The sequence below is a fragment of the Entelurus aequoreus genome, linkage group LG04 (genome assembly GCF_033978785.1).
Source record: "Entelurus aequoreus isolate RoL-2023_Sb linkage group LG04, RoL_Eaeq_v1.1, whole genome shotgun sequence".
In the NCBI taxonomy this organism is placed as follows: Eukaryota; Metazoa; Chordata; class Actinopteri; order Syngnathiformes; family Syngnathidae; genus Entelurus; species Entelurus aequoreus.
In genome coordinates, this window is record NC_084734.1 from 39,349,013 (window position 1) to 39,366,630 (window position 17,618).

At 43.4% G+C, this 17,618-nt stretch overlaps 2 protein-coding genes across 4 annotated transcripts in view; one reads left to right on the plus strand and one right to left on the minus strand.

Moving 5' to 3' along the window:
* Nucleotides 1-83: 83 nt before the first annotated feature.
* hsdl1 (hydroxysteroid dehydrogenase like 1) lies at nucleotides 84-3,422 on the minus strand. Of its 2 annotated transcripts, XR_009825892.1 has the most exons (6): nucleotides 2,977-3,422; nucleotides 2,450-2,895; nucleotides 2,299-2,382; nucleotides 2,098-2,235; nucleotides 1,881-2,023; nucleotides 257-371 (listed from the first exon to the last, which is right to left on the minus strand). XR_009825892.1 is itself a non-coding variant. In XM_062044867.1 (5 exons), the coding sequence occupies exons 1-5, from the start codon at nucleotides 3,194-3,196 to the stop codon at nucleotides 1,958-1,960; spliced, it is 954 nt and encodes a 317-aa protein (XP_061900851.1). In that variant the 5' UTR covers nucleotides 3,197-3,422; the 3' UTR covers nucleotides 84-1,957. The 2 variants fall into 2 exon arrangements, 1 of the variants encoding a protein (XP_061900851.1); XM_062044867.1 differs by having other exon boundaries at nucleotides 84-2,023.
* A 202-nt stretch (nucleotides 3,423-3,624) lies between these two features.
* tbc1d32 (TBC1 domain family, member 32) overlaps nucleotides 3,625-17,618 on the plus strand; it is a 104,573-nt gene continuing 90,579 nt past the window's right edge. For both annotated transcript variants that reach the window (XM_062044865.1, XM_062044866.1), the window contains exons 1-11: nucleotides 3,625-3,767; nucleotides 5,385-5,532; nucleotides 5,627-5,788; nucleotides 5,855-6,008; nucleotides 6,100-6,171; nucleotides 6,264-6,389; nucleotides 6,769-6,847; nucleotides 8,105-8,208; nucleotides 10,962-11,023; nucleotides 11,107-11,251; nucleotides 11,327-11,386. In XM_062044865.1, coding sequence (XP_061900849.1) covers nucleotides 5,387-5,532; nucleotides 5,627-5,788; nucleotides 5,855-6,008; nucleotides 6,100-6,171; nucleotides 6,264-6,389; nucleotides 6,769-6,847; nucleotides 8,105-8,208; nucleotides 10,962-11,023; nucleotides 11,107-11,251; nucleotides 11,327-11,386 — 1,110 coding nt within the window. In that variant the 5' untranslated portion in view covers nucleotides 3,625-3,767; nucleotides 5,385-5,386. The remainder of the gene's footprint in view (nucleotides 3,768-5,384; nucleotides 5,533-5,626; nucleotides 5,789-5,854; nucleotides 6,009-6,099; nucleotides 6,172-6,263; nucleotides 6,390-6,768; nucleotides 6,848-8,104; nucleotides 8,209-10,961; nucleotides 11,024-11,106; nucleotides 11,252-11,326; nucleotides 11,387-17,618) is intronic.

Genomic DNA, 17,618 nt, shown 5'->3' on the forward strand with positions numbered 1-17,618 from the left:
AAAAGTAATAAATGTGTGCTAATCACATTTGGCTTTTTTTTTACTAGAGCTCCATCAGCTGGGTAGCTGCCCATACACTTGACCCTGTTGCAAGTGGACATTAACAACCAAGTGAAAAGTAGAAATGTACTTATAATTGCACTAAGTTAAATGGCATCTGTCTTTGTTTACGCTCCCCTTCGCTAAGAAGTATTTATTTGTGTAACCCTGTGAAGTAACTAAATTGTCAACCACGTAGAGCAGGAAGAAGAAACACAGTGATTGTTTAAATGATCGGTACTTTATTCTGTCCAAACAGTTGTCCTGGAATGGGTGTTGACTTGCAAAACACACAGTCCCAGCAGGTGACGGTTCATAGGTTAGCACGGCGACTATGAACGCAAGTAAATTATAGAGATTAGATTAGAATAGATATCAGATAAAATCATGTTATGCATTTAAGTAAATAATTACCCTGAACTTTTTACAAAAAATTGTGAATTTGAGAGTTTATAACAACATTGGAGTGCTGTTTACATCTCACGCAGCATATACACAACCACCATTCAACCTAACAATATTATTATTACCACGCAAATATTTTTAATATAAACAGCTGTACAAAAACACATTTATGGTGCCACTAATGTATTGAAATCATCTCGTATGCGGGACAATTGTCGACAAGAGCTTTAAATATTGCTTGCAATGACTACTTGTGTCATGCAACGGAATGTCTGCTTTGCATTCTGACAAAATAAAGACGTAAATAATAAAAATATTATTTGGACTAAGATGTCAACATATCAGCAACAGTTCTCAGTCACAGAGGAGTTGACACTGTGATTGGTTAAGTACTGACATTCAAATTCTAAATGTTATTTTTAATTATACATGATGTTAATTAGGGCAGCACACTGCAAGGGGTTAATGCATTTGCTTCACAATACAAAGGTCTTGGGTTCGATCCCCGGGCTCAGGGTGTTTCTGTGTGAAGTTTGCATGTTCTCCCTGTGACTGCGTGGCTTCCTCCCACCTCCAAAGACATGCACCTGGGGATAGGTTGATTGGCAACACTAAATTGGCCCTAGTGTGTGAATGTTGTCTGTCTATCTGTGTTGACCCTGTGATGAGGTGGCAACTTGTCCAGGGTGTACCCCGCCTTTCGCCTGAATGCAGCTGAGATAGGCTCCAGCACCCCCCGCAACCCTGATAGGGACAAGCGGTAGAAAATGGGTGGATGGAGGGAAACTCAGGCTGTATGCCAGTGGCAGCTGCTGGTCTTTCAAGTAGGGGAAGCTATGTTTCAACTACTCTTTAAACATGAGTAGAGTCTCATGAATGGATAGATGGATGGATGATGTTAATTAGCCCTCCAAAAATATTTTTCTGACGGTGCGCGACGTAATCAGCATCAATCTGAAAATATCTGACGACATCTCTGTCTTCAGTCATTGACAGTCCAACATGTGATTCTTGAACTCATCATCATATTTATGGATGATTGTGGGAGGAGTCCTGGGAGGACACCAGGGAGAAACTCTTCTATGCACAATTCAATTCAAATTCTGAATTATAATTCGAAGTTTGCTTAGCATGGCTTTGTAAATCAAAATGTTATTTGTGCGTATGTGCATTCTGTGGTTTGTCCTTTCATAATGTTCAGTTGCACGCACACTTTTATAAACGAGGCCCCTGGTGTATGAGGTGTGTTAAGAAGCGGGGTTACGATGCATACCGCAACCTGCTGTACGGAATTGGAACGACAAGCTAACTTCACAGGCAGTCCCAGTATAATGTGTTTATGAGTGAGAGCAAACATTGTAGCGGCCCACCACAAATAAATAAATAAATGTATGGAAAGGACTGCATTACACCAACACAATGCACACATATATAACCTTGTTTTTGAAGGATGATCCCAAGTCAACATTGGTATAAGCCAGTAAGCAGGTGGACAAAGAGCCTCATTTTAAGTCTAACTGATGAACATTCGCGACCCCAGAACCCAAATCCATTCTGGGATGCACCGCATGAGTCCATTCTGGAAAGAAAAGAGGAAAAACGAGGCGTCAGTTTCTATACAACATCAACACAGCATGGAGCAAGTGTAGTGACCTGCAGCGTGTGAGGCCAGTAGCCTGTGGTTCTGTTTGACACGCCCAGGGTGGAGATGGCGTGGCGAGCGTAGATCTCCGGCGTTGGCGCGAACCAGCCTTCTGTGGACGATGCCGGCTGACGCTTACTGGAGGCGATCTAGATGTGCAGTAAGTGTTGAAATGCCCGCCTGTCTTTGGAATAATGCAAAGCGTGACGAACCTTGAACGGAATCAGACTTTGAGCAAAGATCCCTCGTCCGGAGTACTCAAGGTGGAGAGCCCGGGAGAAGTGATCCAAATAGCCCTGAAAATCAGTTGATTATTGTGGCGCCCCATTTGAAAAGTTGTGTGATACACTCAAGAATTCTCACAGTAGAAGCCGTGAGCATCACTCTTCCAGGTAGCGGCCTACAGCAAGCACCGATGGAGATATTGACCACGGCTCCTCTGCTGCGCTCCACCATGCCCGGTAACACCACACGGGTCAGCAACGTGGCGGTCGCAATGTTCCTCGCCACCACATCCATCAGTTTCTGTTCAGGCATCTCAATCAGGATCTGGGGTGAAGCGCCCGACTCGTCCACACAGTTCACGAGGAAACCGACGTCTTTACCCCGCAGAGCTTCTTTGACCGGCTTGGCGGCTGCCTGGTTCCAGCACACGTCGGCGTGGACCAGGAGAGTTTCAACGCCGTAGCTTTGGGAGAGATGCGTGGCAAAGTCTCCAATGTCAGCACGGTCCTGGGTGACAAAAATGATGTTTAGGCCTTGCCTGGCCAGCTCCTCAGCATAGGCTTGGGCCACCGGCTGGGATGCACCTGACAGGAGTGAAGACAATACGGATCAGCAGGAAACTTTGACGTTTATGGGGTTGGTCGAGACATTATGTTCTGTCCTACCATAAATGACAGCCCAGTCTCCATAAATCTGGGTCAGCTTCCGACTTGGGATCATTCTGGGTAGGAAATGCACCCTGACCAACACGCAGCAGTCTCGGAGCAAGATAACAGCCCTGCTGGCGGTGTACAGAGCACCGACCACTGCCAGCGTTTCAAAGTAAAAAGTGCACGATCGGGAAATTTCCCTGTACAGCAAGTGGAAGCTGTCCACCGCCGCCATGCTTGCCAGTGGGAATGCTCGCGAACGCCGACTCTTGTCAACGCCACTTTGAAGTTTGCCTGACAGAACGTTAACTTACAGCTTGGTCATGCCAATTAACATTTTCTAACACGACACATGGTTGCAGAATGTCTTTAAATAAAACACAAATAAACAGCCGTTCAAATGCACTGCAGAAGAGCGGCCTGAAATAAACCCGGAAGAAGGAGCAAAACAACGAGTCACGTGATAATCTTGCGTTCAGTGGGATATTAGTGTTGCGTTCAATGTGTCGTGAGAAAAACCGTACAAATATTTTGAAGATTTGTTACAGACTTTGTAAAAACAATACACAAGCTATGTACTTAATTTTACACACATTTTGTGTTTATGTCCATGTGATTCCAAATGTTTCTACTAGTAGCAAGTATTTTTCAAATAGTTAATACACCTCCATCGGAAGATGGCAAAGCGCCGAGTTTGTGTGGGTATCCCACAATGCACTGCGCTGGCAGCTGTTTCCATAGAGACGCGGATGTCGGCCTTCCGAAAATGCTGCGTGGTTGAAGAAAAGGCGTTAAAGGAGCGCTAGGTAAGTTCGTTCACAGTAACGGTGGCTATTTTGCGTGGTTTTTAAATGCTCCGTCCCCGGTGATTCCGTTTGTGGTTCATCTGGGGCGAAAGCTAACGTGTGGCAGATTTGTGTTTAGCTAGGTTAGCATGTTGACACTTATAGCTGCGGTGGTAAACAAGCTAACAGGATAAAGTGTGTGTCTGCCCTGTATCTTTTATATGCGTCATGTTTTGTTTCCAAACTAAAAGCTTGTAATTAATATGTTATGTTGAGCCAGGTGCTTTATTCTGAAAAGCGATTAAAATATCAGATTTGATTAGATTAGATCAGGGGTCACCAACGCGGTGCCCGCGGGCACCAGGTAGCCCGTAAGGACCAGATGAGTAGCCCGCCGGCCTGTTCTAAAAATAGCTCAAATAGCAGCACTTACCAGTGAGCTGCCTCTATTTTTTAAATGTTATTTATTTACTAGCAAGCTGGTCTTGCTTTGCCCGACATTTTTAATTCTAAGAGAGACAAAACTCAAATAGAATTTGAAAATCCAAGAAAATATTTTAAAGACTTCTTCACTTGTTTGAATGAATTCATTAATGTTTTTACTTTGCTTCTTATAACTTTCAGAAAGACAATTTTAGAGAAAAAATACAACCTTAAAAATGATTTTAGGATTTTTAAACACATATACCTTTTTACCTTTTAAATTCCTTCCTCTTCTTTCCTGACAATTTAAATCAATGTTCAAGTACATTTTTTTTTTATTGTAAAGAATAATAAATACATTTTAATTTAATTCTTCATTTTAGCTTCTGTTTTTTCGACGAAGAATATTTGTGAAATATTTCTTCAAACTTATTATGATTAAAATTCAAAAAAATTATTCTGAAATAAATCTTATTTCAAAGTCTTTTGAATTTCTTTTAAAATTTTTGTTCTGCAAAATCTAGAACAAATAATGATTTGTCTTTGTTAGAAATATAGCTTGGTCCAATTTGTTATATATTCTAACAAAGTGCAGATTGGATTTTAACCTATTTAAAACATGTAATCAAAATTCTAAAATTAATCTTAATCAGGAAAAATTATTTATGATGTTCCATAAATTAATTTTTTTTATTTTTTCAAAAAGATTCGAATTAGCTAGTTTTTCTCTTCTTTTTTTCGGTTGAATTTTGAATTTTAAAGAGTCGAAATTGAAGATAAACTATGTTTCAAAATTAAATTGTCATTTTTTTTCGTGTTTTCTCCTCTTTTAAACCGTTCAATTAAGTGTGAATATCATTAATTATTAATAATCACATAGAGTTAAAGGTAAATTGAGCAAATTGGCTATTTCTGGCAATTTATTTAAGTGTGTATCAAACTGGTAGCCCTTCGCATTAATCAGTACCCAAGAAGTAGCTCTTGGTTTCAAAAAGGTTGGTGACCCCTGGATTAGATTATATGTAATTTATTGCTCTCTTAGATGTCTGCCCTGAGGGAAATTAAGGCTCCAATAGTAACACCACTGTATGTAGTATGCAAGACAGTTGTAGCAATCACAGCACAGCATTTAGATTTCAACAAGTATGCCAATATCACCTGTTACAACCAAAACAACATCAAATAATTTCGCTGTTTGAATTTCTTTACTCGCAGGGATGTCTGCCGAGGATGAAGAGCAGTTGCAGGCTCTGCTCAAGCAACTTCTTAGGAGCGTCAACGAACGACTCTCTAACGCTCCTTCACCTCAAAGCGCTGAGGAAATCCTTCTTCACCTGGAGGAGACAGATAGGAACTTCCACAAGTGAGCTCAGAACAGCTTAGTCATAAAACATTTCTCCCAGCAGCTTTTAGAGTTTTGCTCTCTCTCTTGTCTCCTCTGACTGCTGTTGTCCCAGCTATGAGTTTGTCAAGTACCTGCGTCACTATGTGGATAATTCCCTGGGCAGCGTGGTGGACGAGGAGATCAGGAAGTTGACCAGTGGGGATGGACAACCCGTCAACTCAGGACATGACACGCTGATCCACTCAGTGATCAGTGGGAGCAGAGCGTCAGAAGAGTGAGTCAAGCCTAGTCATACGAATAAGTATCAGGAAGTCACTGACATTTTTCTTTGTTATTTTAGGTACCAGAAGATGATGCAAACTTTGAAAGCCACCATGATGACGGTGGCAGAGTCTTTAATCAGCAGATTTGAAGAGGACCAGCTGAAGAAGGAGGAGATGCAGCACAGCCTCTATGCTGATGAGTGCTCGGACAGCGATTCCTCCTTCAACCAGGTCAGGGATGCAGCACTAAACCACTTTTTAGATAGAGAATATCTCAACTGTACTCAGCATTGTCTTCAGTCTAAACTTCATCTCTTTCCAGAGTTACGCATTTATTCGACAAGAACAGCTGCAGGCGTTGGCTGAAAAACTGGATGCAAGTCAACCCGAGGAGGTGAGGATGACGATGATTCACTGTGCACATGTCTCTCAGCTGACTTCTTTGGGTACAGATTGAGGATGAATTTTATGTTTGTGTGTGTGTAGGTGCGCAAGAAGGCTCTGCAGGCGCTCTGTTGCGCTCCGCCGTCTGATGTTCTGTGCTGTGAGAGCTGGAACCACCTCCGCCAGAATTTGTGTGCAATGCTGATCGAGCCCAATACCGATCTCAGTGTGAGCTACCTTGTCAGCTGATTCTCTTACCATGGACTTGTCTTATTGATGATTGATTATGTCTGACATGAGAGGTGTCCACCTAATACTGTACAGAAAAGGTTGCAGCGGGCATCTTTGATACATTTTATACATTAAAGATGCTACAAGCAATCAATTGTAGGTCAATTGTATGCAACTTTATCAGAACAAAATCACAAAATATCTAAGAATATATTTCATTAATAATTCATATTATTTTTAGAATATGAAAAACGAGCTGCTGGCCAAATATGGCACCCGCGACCGTATTGCCATCATTGCATACATTCAAACCTAATAACTCATATGTAATAAGTAGTACTAACAACTAACTAATTAGACACTGTTTTTCCTGCAGGATAACGTTCTTCAGTTCTTCGCTAAAAGCTTCTCCTCCTCGCCTCTGAATGTCACCCGGGAAATCTACACCACCTTGGGTAGGATGCTATCATGATCATCAGTTCTATTGAGAACCAACTGTTTTGTTGATTGTTTTGAAGGGTACCAAGATAATACTGTATTTTTTATTTTATTTTTATTTTTTATTGAGGGCAGTTATGGCTGTCCTCAGAGGGCTGCTTGTAACAGTGAATAATACATTAATATAAATGGAGGGATAAGCGGTAGAAAATGGATTGATGGATGGATGGATTTGCCTCATGGTATTATTACACAATTGCCTATGCATTGGATTATTACCATGCATATATTTTTTTACATACGCTGTAAAAAAAAAGTCAGCTCAGTCGACAGCATTTTATCTTAACATTTTTGGTGTTTTTCACAGCATATTATTGTAAATGGAAAATTGGTACAATTGTTTTTTTTACTGTAAAATTATGGCGCCTAAGCTGCTCGTATTTACCGTAAAATCTATTGTCATTTTTACGCTGTACAATTTAATGACTAAGTTGCTTTAAAATTATAAGTCAAGCAGGTATTTAGGTATTTATTTCTATCTTAACAAAAAATAATTGGAATGTATGATGATATAATATTTGTTGAATAATGACAGTGCTTCTCAAATATTTTCTGTTACGCCCCCCCAGGAAAGAAGAAAATATTTTGCGCCCCCCCAACTCTCCACCATGACTAAAATAGTATATTTTGTCGATAAATTTGTTATGACAATACCTCTGCATAACATTGTAAGCTTATCAAAAATAAAGGAAAGTGCGACATACGCTCATTATATTCTGGTACAGCAAAAAAAGCATGTTCCCCGAGGTTACGCGCCCCCCTGACATTGCACCGTGCCCCCCCAGGGGGGCCCGTCCCACTGTTTGAGAAAGACTGAATTATGATATGATATTAAAGTTTAAAGGATATGCAACTGCATTCAGTACATGTAGGCTATTTCGTTTTTTGTCAAAATGGAGATCAATAGAAAGATGAAGTAGAAGATGCATATTATTTCCAGGCTTTTGGGGACCATATAAAATGATGCGGCGGGCCAGATCTTGCCTCGAGCCTTGAGTTTGACTCCTATGCTATAGATCCATTCTGTGCCACTTTTTGGCACAGGTGGAAGTAGCAATTTCCCGTTTGTTTGCTTTTGTGGGGTGGTGAGATGAGTGGGTAGGCTTTGACCAACCCCATGATCCAACAGATAGATAGCGCTGTGGTGAAACTGTGCACTTTATTGCCAACTGCAATGCATTCTTTTACTGAAATCTGCTTGGCCTCCTACACAGCTAAAAGTGTGGAGTCCATCTTTCTGTCCCTTAAGTTGAGCTTGACAAGCTTCTCTACTGGCTTGGACATCAACAGACCTGAGATCAGCTCACTCCTCAAACAGGTATGCTGGTCAACGCGCCATCATTTGGGTTGTAGCGGTGAGTTGCGGGGGGCGAAGCGTTAGATGACGTGATCTTTAAGAGACAAAAAGTGAGAAAACAACATGAGAAGCAAATTTAATATGTTTAGAAATTCAAATGGACTTTCTTCTGTCGCTTCTTTTTGTGTTTTTTGTATGTCAGATGTTTTAGGATGGGGAGGGGCCCAGCATAGGACTTTGAGAAGAGTTATACATGCTTTCATGTCAGTTTCCAAAAAGGTCCAATAAGACCAGAGAAAGTCTCTAGATTTGTTTCTGATTACATGCTAAATAAAGTGTAGCGTAGCGTGTTGCAAATAAGTGCCACAAGTTACCCAATATGCCTTGCTGTATGTAAATAGTGGTTTAATTTTGTGTGCATGTTTGTTGTAGGTTTTTATTTTGATGTCTGTGGGGTGCAGTAGACAAGGTCACATGTGTTAAAATTGTTGTTATTTCTGTATGCACCATGACTGTTGTTTGTGTTAGTGACCTCCTCTTCCTTTAAAGAGTGTTATTGAGCGTTTGCTAAGCTGAAGGTGCAAATGAAGGCATCTTCTTGTGCGACTCAAAGTCGCCACAATAGCAACACATTTAGTAAGTTGGTCACACTGTCTTCTTATTCTCTGGCAGACCCAAGAGCGCGTGAGGCGTGATAAGAAGTTTAGTTACTAGGTGCGCCGGAAAAAATTGGCTAACATCCGAATCACGATTTTTATGTATTACAATTATGAATCGATCCAAACTTTTGAAGACTTTGGAACAGGCTTTCTCCGTTTGAAATCTACTTCTGGTGGTGGGGGCGTGGCTAGGGGCGTGGTCAATATAACATCATCATATCATCAATCAATCAAAGATTATTTATATAGCCCTTAATCACAAATGTCTCAAAGAGCTGCACAAACCACAACGACATAATTTGCATAATTGTTGATGCTAAAAATAAATTACATACATTCAAAAATAAGTCTGTGATATTAGTAATTAGTATTAACATTTTTGTTACCGTATTTTTCGAAGTATAAGTGGCTCCAGAGTATAAGCCGCATCTGCCGAAAATGCATAATAAAGAAGGGAAAAAACATATATAAGTCGCACTGGAGTATAAGTCGCATTTTTGGGGGAAATTCATTTGATAAAACCCAACACCAAGAATAGACATTTGAAAGGCAATTTAAAATAAATAAAGAATAGTGAACAACAGGCTGAATAAGTGTACGTTATATGACGCATAAATAACCAACTGAGAACGTGCCTGGTATGTTAACGTAACATATTATGGTAAGAGTCATTCAAATAACTATAACATATAGAACATGCTATACATTTACCAAACAATCTGTCACTCCTAATCGCTAAATCCGATGAAATCTTATACGTCTAGTCTCTTATGTGAATGAGGTAAATAATATTATTTGATATTTTACAGTAATGTGTTAATAATTTCACACATAAGTCGCTCCTGAGTATAAGTCGCACCCCCAGCCAAACTATGAAAAAAACTGCGGCTTATAGTCCGAAAAATACGGTATATCTTTTTGCTCTATTTTTATAATTGTTATTATTGTGCAATGAAACTGGGGATAGGTTGATTGGCAACACTAAATTGGCCTTGTGTGTGAATATTGTCTGGCTATCTGTGTTGGCCCTGCGATGAGGTAGCGACTTGCCCAGAGTGTAACCCGCCTTCCGCATATGCCAGTGGCAGCTGCTGGTCTTTCAAGTAGGGGAAGCTATTTTTCAACTACTCTTTAAACATGAGTAGAGTCTCCAATAATAGATACAAGATATACATTTGCAAGATTTTACAAAGAAAAATTCACTTAAAAAATATAAATATTTCCATATCAACAGGAACAACGGAATGAAAGTTGAAAAATGGTTTGGCAGTGTTTTATATTTCAAGATTGCTGATTCGCTCATTTTGCTGTCAATCAAAGAGGGATTTAGCCCAAACAGGTTTATATCACTCTTATTCATTGGCTCACCGTCTGTGGTCGGGACAAAGTCCAGTATTTATCCAATGATTGTCCCGTTTGGTTTGGCTGCAGCACTGTGACGCCACCACATCAATGGAAAAAGTTGCGCTAACTGTCGCCAAAGTAGATGATTTTAAACAAAAGTTGAACGCATCCTAACGCATTTAGTCAATGAAATGCAAACACAATAGAACATATTTGACCATTTTAAAAATATATTTTAGGGGAAGCTGAACTTCCCTTGCAGTCTTTAGCAATCTCCATTGCTGTATATCTGGCATTACATGTTTAAACGGTGCCACGGGTACGAGAAGTCGGCAAATCAGATCCATAACTTCAGGATATCAACTTTAGGATATCTCTGCGATTGCGTGCTGCTTGTATATGTCAGACGTCAGCAGCCAAAAAAGAAACCTGTACTTGTTTTAAAAATGTTTTATTATAATTTACGGGTATATACCAAAAATAATATCTTGCGAGAATCGGTTTGAATTGACAATCGGTTTCTGAATCGAATGGTCAACCCAAGAATTGGATGTAATTGAATCGGTAGTTGTTGTAAGATTTACATCCCGGGGAATTAGGATTCGTACAGTACCCATTGTACAGAGTTGTAACAACTAGCTCAAGACAGTCCCATTATAATGTGTTTATGAGTAAGGGCAAACAGGTCCTCTATTCTTGGCAGTCCAAATTTAAAACACTGATCCCTGAAAAGATGTCGCACTCTTTTATTCTCCATGATCTCCTCCTCAGATGCGGTTGATGAATGACTTTCAAAAGGAGGTGACCGCCTTCTGGATCCGCCATCCGGAGAAGTACGTGACGCCCAGCACGTCACTGGTTTGTGTCGACATTCTTCCGTTATTAGAATAATACCATTCTTCCTACTCGTCTTCAGGTACATGGAGGAAATCATCGAGAGCACCTTCTCTCTCTTGTGTCTGCATTTGGAATCTCGCTCACATGTTCAAGAGAAAGTATTGCAGCCCATTTACTTCCTGGCCCTCCTGGATGTTGAAGCTGCTTGGTTCAAAAAGTGGATGGTGTGTGTTTTACCTAAAGCGATTCTTTAGATTTGTAGATTTTTTTTTACTAGCTTTATTTCTGTTTACTCTTAGCATGGATCTTACAGCAGGACTGTGGTTCTCAGACTTCTGCAGAGCAAATACAAGAGTTTGGTGAGTGACTCATCCTGGCAAGATAGAACCTCCCCTAGTGTAAAAATAGATACACTATAATAGTATACTTTATTAATTAGTACAACCTTAATAAGCTGACATAGACTTTTACCAGTAGGTAAATTAGATACATAAAAAAGACAAGAATAAGGTAAAAATTTGCACAATTAGTCTGCGCCATTTTTAGCTATGGGCAATCTGGGCGACCTCCCAGGGTGCAGTCTATGTGAGGGCGCATGCACATATAAAAAAAAAAAAATCAAAAATCAAAACAGTTTTCTGGACTACCGCCGCTCATTTCCATTAGTGGCCCTTTTTATATAGAGAAGGCGGCACATGTGCTCCAAAGTAAGTGTGGCAATTTTCTGGCCCGTCTTTCTTAAAAGCAGGCGTAATATTTCTTCTTTTCTAAAACACGCCTCTGGTAAAGGTCATTACCACCTTTGCCCATCTCACCCACGAACCGGCACCAATAAGTGACCTTCCGAGCCTCGTAAGGTACACTTGGAATCAGTGGTGTAAAATCGGCGGACCAAAACAGACCCCCAATTTGCCGCTCTCTGGAGATTGGCAACACTAAATTGGCCCTAGTGTGGGAATGTGAGTGTGAATGTTGTCTGTCTATCTGTGTTGGCCCTGCGATGAGGTGGCGACTTGTCCAGGGTGTAGCCCGCCTTCCGCCCGAACGCAGCTGAGATAGGCTCAAGCACCCTCTGCAACCCCGAAAGGGACAAGTGGTAGAAAATGGATCGATGGATGGATGTGTATATATAACATTAATGGGTAGACAAAAAGTGCAGTTACATCTTATGGCCATCAGGTGCCATCTTGCACAATTTTCACATTTATTTTTATTTATTTATGTTATTATTTTGTTTCTGCCATACTTTTTACTGCCATTCTTTTAATTTTCCTGAGGGAACTCTCCTGAAGGAATCAATAAAGTACTATCTATCTATCTATTACTTTGTTTAAAATGCTTGTCCGTCTTTCATGTGCACATTCAATTTCTAGCTGAGGTCCATGACACATAGTGTAATTACCTACAATAATGATTATTCTACAAAGGAAATCATTTTGAATGTGTTATTTGTGTTTCTTAAATAAAACATGGTTAAAAGATTTCAGTAAAAGTACTTTTTGAAAATTTTGAGCACATTTAAAAATACCGCGATAATAATGTTGGTCGCAATAACCATGATAAAAAATGTTCATACCGTGACATCCCTAGTGTGTGTGTGTGTGTGTGTGTATATATGTACAGGACTGTCTCAGAAAATTAGAATATTGTGATAAAGTCCTTTATTTTTTGTGATTCAATTAAAAAAATAAAAATGTCATACATTCTGGATTCATTACACATCAACTGAAATATTGCAAGCCTTTTATTATTTTAATATTGCTGATTATGGCATACAGCTTAAGAAAACAAAAAAATCCCATCCCAAAAAATTAGAATATTTACTCAGACCAAGTAAAAAATAAAGATTTATAACAGCAAAACAAAATGAAACATTTGAAAATGTCAATTGATGCACTCAGTACTTGGTTGGGAATCCTTTTGCACGGATTACTGCACCAATGCGGCGTGGCATGGAGGCAATCAGCCTGTGGCATTGCTGAGGTGTTATGGATGCCCAGGATGCTTCAATGGCGGCCTTTAGCTCATTTGCATTATTGGGTCTGGTGTCTTTCAGCTTCTTCTTCACAATACCCCACAAATTCTCTATGGGGTTCAGGTCAGGGGAGTTGGGAGGCCAGTCGAGGACAGTAATGCCATGGTCAGTACACCAGTTACTGGTGGTTTTTGCACTGTGGGCAGGTGCCAGATCATGCTGGAAAATGAAATCATCATCTCCATAGAGCTTTTCAACAGATGGAAGTCGTGGTCAAAAGTGTACATACACTTGTAAAGAACATAATGTCATGGCTGTCTTGAGTTTCCAGTTGTTACGTGTTCGGGGGCGCATAGCCGCGCTGGTAGCGTTCCTTCCAAGGCAGAAGACAAGCAGGAGTAGCGTGCAGGTAAGATTATAAAGTTTTTAATAAATTAAACGCAGGACAAAAATACAAAACTGAGGACGCTAGCAAGCGTGGAGCTAAACAAAACCAAAATGTCACCAAGGGTGAAAAAACGAGGAAAGCTAGTCTGTACAAAAATCACTAGAGCGAGGAGAAAAAACAGGACAACGTAACTGTTGCCTATCGCAAACATTGACCCAGCAACTAATGCTGGATGACAGGAAACTATAAAGGGGAGTGATTAACCAAAACACCTGGTGGAAAAAACTAATTGCGAAACTAAGACAGGTGAGGAGAATCAGTGCCCATGGAAACCAACAGAAAACGGGGAAAAAAGGGTGCACCCAGGAAACAGACTAAAACAGAAAAACTACCAAACATAAATCATGCCATGACCCGGGTAACGGATCATGACATAACCCCCTTTAAGGGACGGATACCAGACGTCCCAAACTAGAAACCCCTCCCCTAAAAAAACAGAATAAGTCCAAAGTCACGGGAGGGTGGAAGGAGGACTTGGCGGTGGGCCGCCAGGCCATGTGTCCACGAAGCCACCGGGGACAAGCCAGGTGGCAGCGGCGAGTTGATTGTCGCCGCAATTGTCGAGGCGGGCAACCTTGGAACAGCCTTGTCTGTGGCCGTTGAGTAGGCGGACGAGACTGGCGCCAGAACCTCAGCAGTCTTTGAGTTCTGCACCCAAGTCCTGGGCGTCGCCGTTGCCATCGCCAAAGGCGTCCATGAATAGTCCGTAGACGAGGGGGTAGGGGGCGCCGTGGTGTGGCCCACCGGAAACGAGGTGGGCATGTCCTCGTCTGAGGTGAAGAGGATGATGGCGTCGGCGAGGCAAGCGTGGCAGCAGCAGGCGTCGGCGGCGAGGCAAGCGTGGCAGCAGGAGACGTCGTCGCCGTGGAAGCAGGAGACATCATCGCCGTGGAAGCAGGAGACGTCGTCGCCGTGGAAGCATGAGACGTCGTCGCCGTGGAAGCAGGAGACGTCGTCGCCGTGGAAGCATGAGACGTCGCCGTGGAAGCATGAGACGTCGTCGCCGTGGAAGCAGGAGACGTCGTCGCCGTGGAAGCAGGAGACGTCATTGCCGTGGGCGGAACCAGAGGCAAGGCAGGCGGCTTGTCTGACGGCGTGGATGGAACCAGAAGCGAAGCAGGCGGCTCGTTTGTCCGCGTGGGCGGAGTCAGAGGCGAAGCAGGCGGCTCGTCTGCCGGCGTGGGCAGAGTCAGAGGCGAAGCAGGCGGCTCGTCTGCCGGCATGGGCGGAGTCAGAGGCGAGGCAGGGGGCTCGTCTGCCGTCGTGGGCGGAGTCAGAGGCGAGGCAGGCGGCTCATCTGCCGGCGTGGGCGGAGTCAGAGGCAAGGCAGGCGGCTCGTCTGCCGGCATGGGCGGAGTCAGAGGCGAGGCAGGGGGCTCGTCTACCGTCGTGGGCGGAGTCAGAGGCGAGGCAGGCGGCGTGGGCGGAGTCAGTGGCAAGGCAGGCGGCTCGTCTGCTGGCGTGGGTGGAGTCAGAGGAGCAGGTGTCTGCAGACCCACTACCGAGCCAGACTGTTCCTCACTCTCCAGCTCCTTCAGCACCCTCTGGTACCACTCCTCCATCCATGCTGCACTGTACATCTCTGGAGGGTCCCGTGTGCTTTGCAGCGCTGGAGCAGGAGGTGGAGAGGATGGCGTTTGCAGGCCCACCAGGGTTGATGGCGGCGTAAGAGTGGCAGGCGGAGCGTCTGTAGCAATGGGTGGAGTCAGAGGAGCAGGCGTCCGGGCTGTCGGCGTGGGAGGAGCCAGAGGAGCAGGTGGCTCATCTGACGTGATGGGCGGGGCCAGAGCGGTAGGTGGCTGCAGGACTGAACAGATCTGTTCCTTCAGCACCCCCTGGTACCATTCGTCCATCCACTCTGTGCTATACTTCTCTGGCGGGTCTAACTTGCTTTGCGACACTGGAGCAGGAAGTGGGGCTGAAGCTGACAGCGCCCCCGCTGCAGGAAAGGCAGGCAGCAACCTCAGTGGAAGGAGGTCTGCTTGCCCCGCTGACACGCCAACAGCACTGGGCCCCCCCCTCAGGGGAAACAGATTCCAGATGCTGGATGGAGCTGGTGGGGGGAGCGCTTGTGCGAGTTCGGCGGCAGCAGAGGGCACGGGCGGGTGGGCTCTAGGAAGCCTGAGAGCTGGCCTTGTGCGTTTGCGCGGCTCGCGCCTTTCTGGACACGTGCCTTCAGGTGGTATCTGAGGGGAGGAGAACCTGCACGGGAAGAGCCTAGTAGTCAACGTTGGGGGAAAAGTGTCCGTCTTGTACCTCTTCTGCGCAAGCGCTGCGCCGGGCCGCTGCCGGAGCCTTCACGTCCCAGGTGGTGTGACGTCACCATGCGACGGGCAGAAGTCTTGGCGGCACTTGATGAGATCCCAAGCATTGTTTACAGCGGAAAGGTGGGAGTTGATCATACCAGGATTAAGCTGACAGGTTGATGGAGACGTAGTGGATCCTTGACTGGGTCGGGTGAAGGGAAGATGCCTGTGGGCAAAGTGCTGAGTAGGACGTCCGGGTGGCTTGCGAGTGGGGGAGGAAGCGGCTTTCTGCGTCCGTCAACTTCGCCAGAAGTTGCCCCCATGCCACCATAGCTTTGGAAGGGAGATCTTCTTCTGACAGCTCCGCTTCGTCCTCGCACTCCCATGGTCGGGCGTCCGCTCTGAGCTCCAGGAGGATGTCTTGCTTGTCCTTGTCGGACAGGAACACTTCGTCTGGCTGGGTCAATCTGTTCCGTCTTCGGGGGCGCATAGCTGTGCTGGTAGCATTCCTTCCAAGGCAGAAGACAAGCAGAAGTAGCGTGCAGGTCAAATTCAAGTTTTTAATAAATTAAACGCAGGACAAAAATACAAAACTGAGGACGCTAGCAAGCGTGGAGCTAAACAAACCCAAAATGTCACCAAGGGTGAAAAAACGAGGAAAGCTAGTCTGTACAAAAATCACTAGACCGAGGAGAAAAAACGGGAGAACGTAACTGTTGCCTATAGCAAACATTGACCCAGCAACTGATGCTGGGTGACAGGAAACTATAAAGGGGAGTGATTAACCAAAACACCTGGTGGGAACACTAATTGCAAAACTAAGACAGGTGAGGAGAATCAGTGCCCATGGAAACCAACAGAAAACAGGGAAAGAGGGTGCACCCAGGAAACAGACTAAAACAGAAAAACTACCAAACATAAATCATGCCATGACTCGGGTAACGGATCATGACACCAGTAATTTCTACAACTCTTATTTTTTTTTTTGATAAAGTGATTGGAGCACATACTTGTAGGTCACAAAAAGCGTTCATGAAGTTTAGTTCCTTTATGAATTTATTATGGGTCTACTGAAAATGTGACCAAATCTGCTTGGTCAAAAGTATACATAGTGTAATGTTTATATTTGGTTACATGTGCCTTTGCAAGTTTCACTGCAATAAGGCGCTTTTGGGAGCCATCCACAAGCTTCTGGCAAGCTTCTGGTTGAATTTTTGAAAAAAAATTAGTGCAGTTCAGCTAAATTTGTTGGTTTTCTGACATGGACTTGTTCCTTTACAACTTTTGACGTGTGTTTGGGGTCATTGTCCTGTTGGCGCACCCAACTGCGCCCAAGACCCAAACTCCGGGCTGATGATTTTAGGTTGTCCTGAAGAATTTGGAGGTAATCCTCCTTGTTCATTGTCCCATTTACTCTCTGTAAAGCACCAGTTCCATTGGCAGCAAAACAGGCCCATAGCATAATACTACCACTACCATGTTTGTTCCTGGGATTAAAGGCCTCACCTTTTCTCCTCCAAACATATTGCTGGGTATTGTGGCCAAACGGCTCAATTTTTGTTTCATCTGATCACAAGACTTTCCTCTAGAAGGTCTTATCTTTGTCCATGTGATGTCAGATGAAACAAAAATTGAGCTGTTTGGCCACAATACCTAGCAATATGTTTGGAGGAGAAAAGGTGAGGCCTTTAATCCCAGGAACACCATCCCTACCGTCAAGCCTGGTGGTGGTAGTATTATACTCTGGTGGTTAGAGTGTCCGCCCTGAAATCGGTAGGTCGTGAGTTCAAACCCCGAGTCATACCAAAGACTATAAAAATGTGAAGTGAATTATATTTGTATAGCGCTTTTCTCGAGTGACTCAAAGCGCTTTACATAGTGAAACCCAATATCTAAGTTACATTTAAACCAGTGTGGGTGGC

Excerpts from the sequence above, each read along its gene's own strand:
- hsdl1 (XM_062044867.1), bottom strand. The coding sequence starts at position 3,196 with ATGGCGGCGGTGGACAGCTTCCACTTGCTGTACAGGGAAATTTCCCGA. Across the intron at positions 2,896-2,976 it reads AGACTGGGCTGTCATTTATG|GTGCATCCCAGCCGGTGGCC; the intron begins GTAGGACAGAAC and ends CACTCCTGTCAG. Across the intron at positions 2,383-2,449 it reads TGATGCTCACGGCTTCTACT|GGCTATTTGGATCACTTCTC; the intron begins GTGAGAATTCTT and ends ACTGATTTTCAG.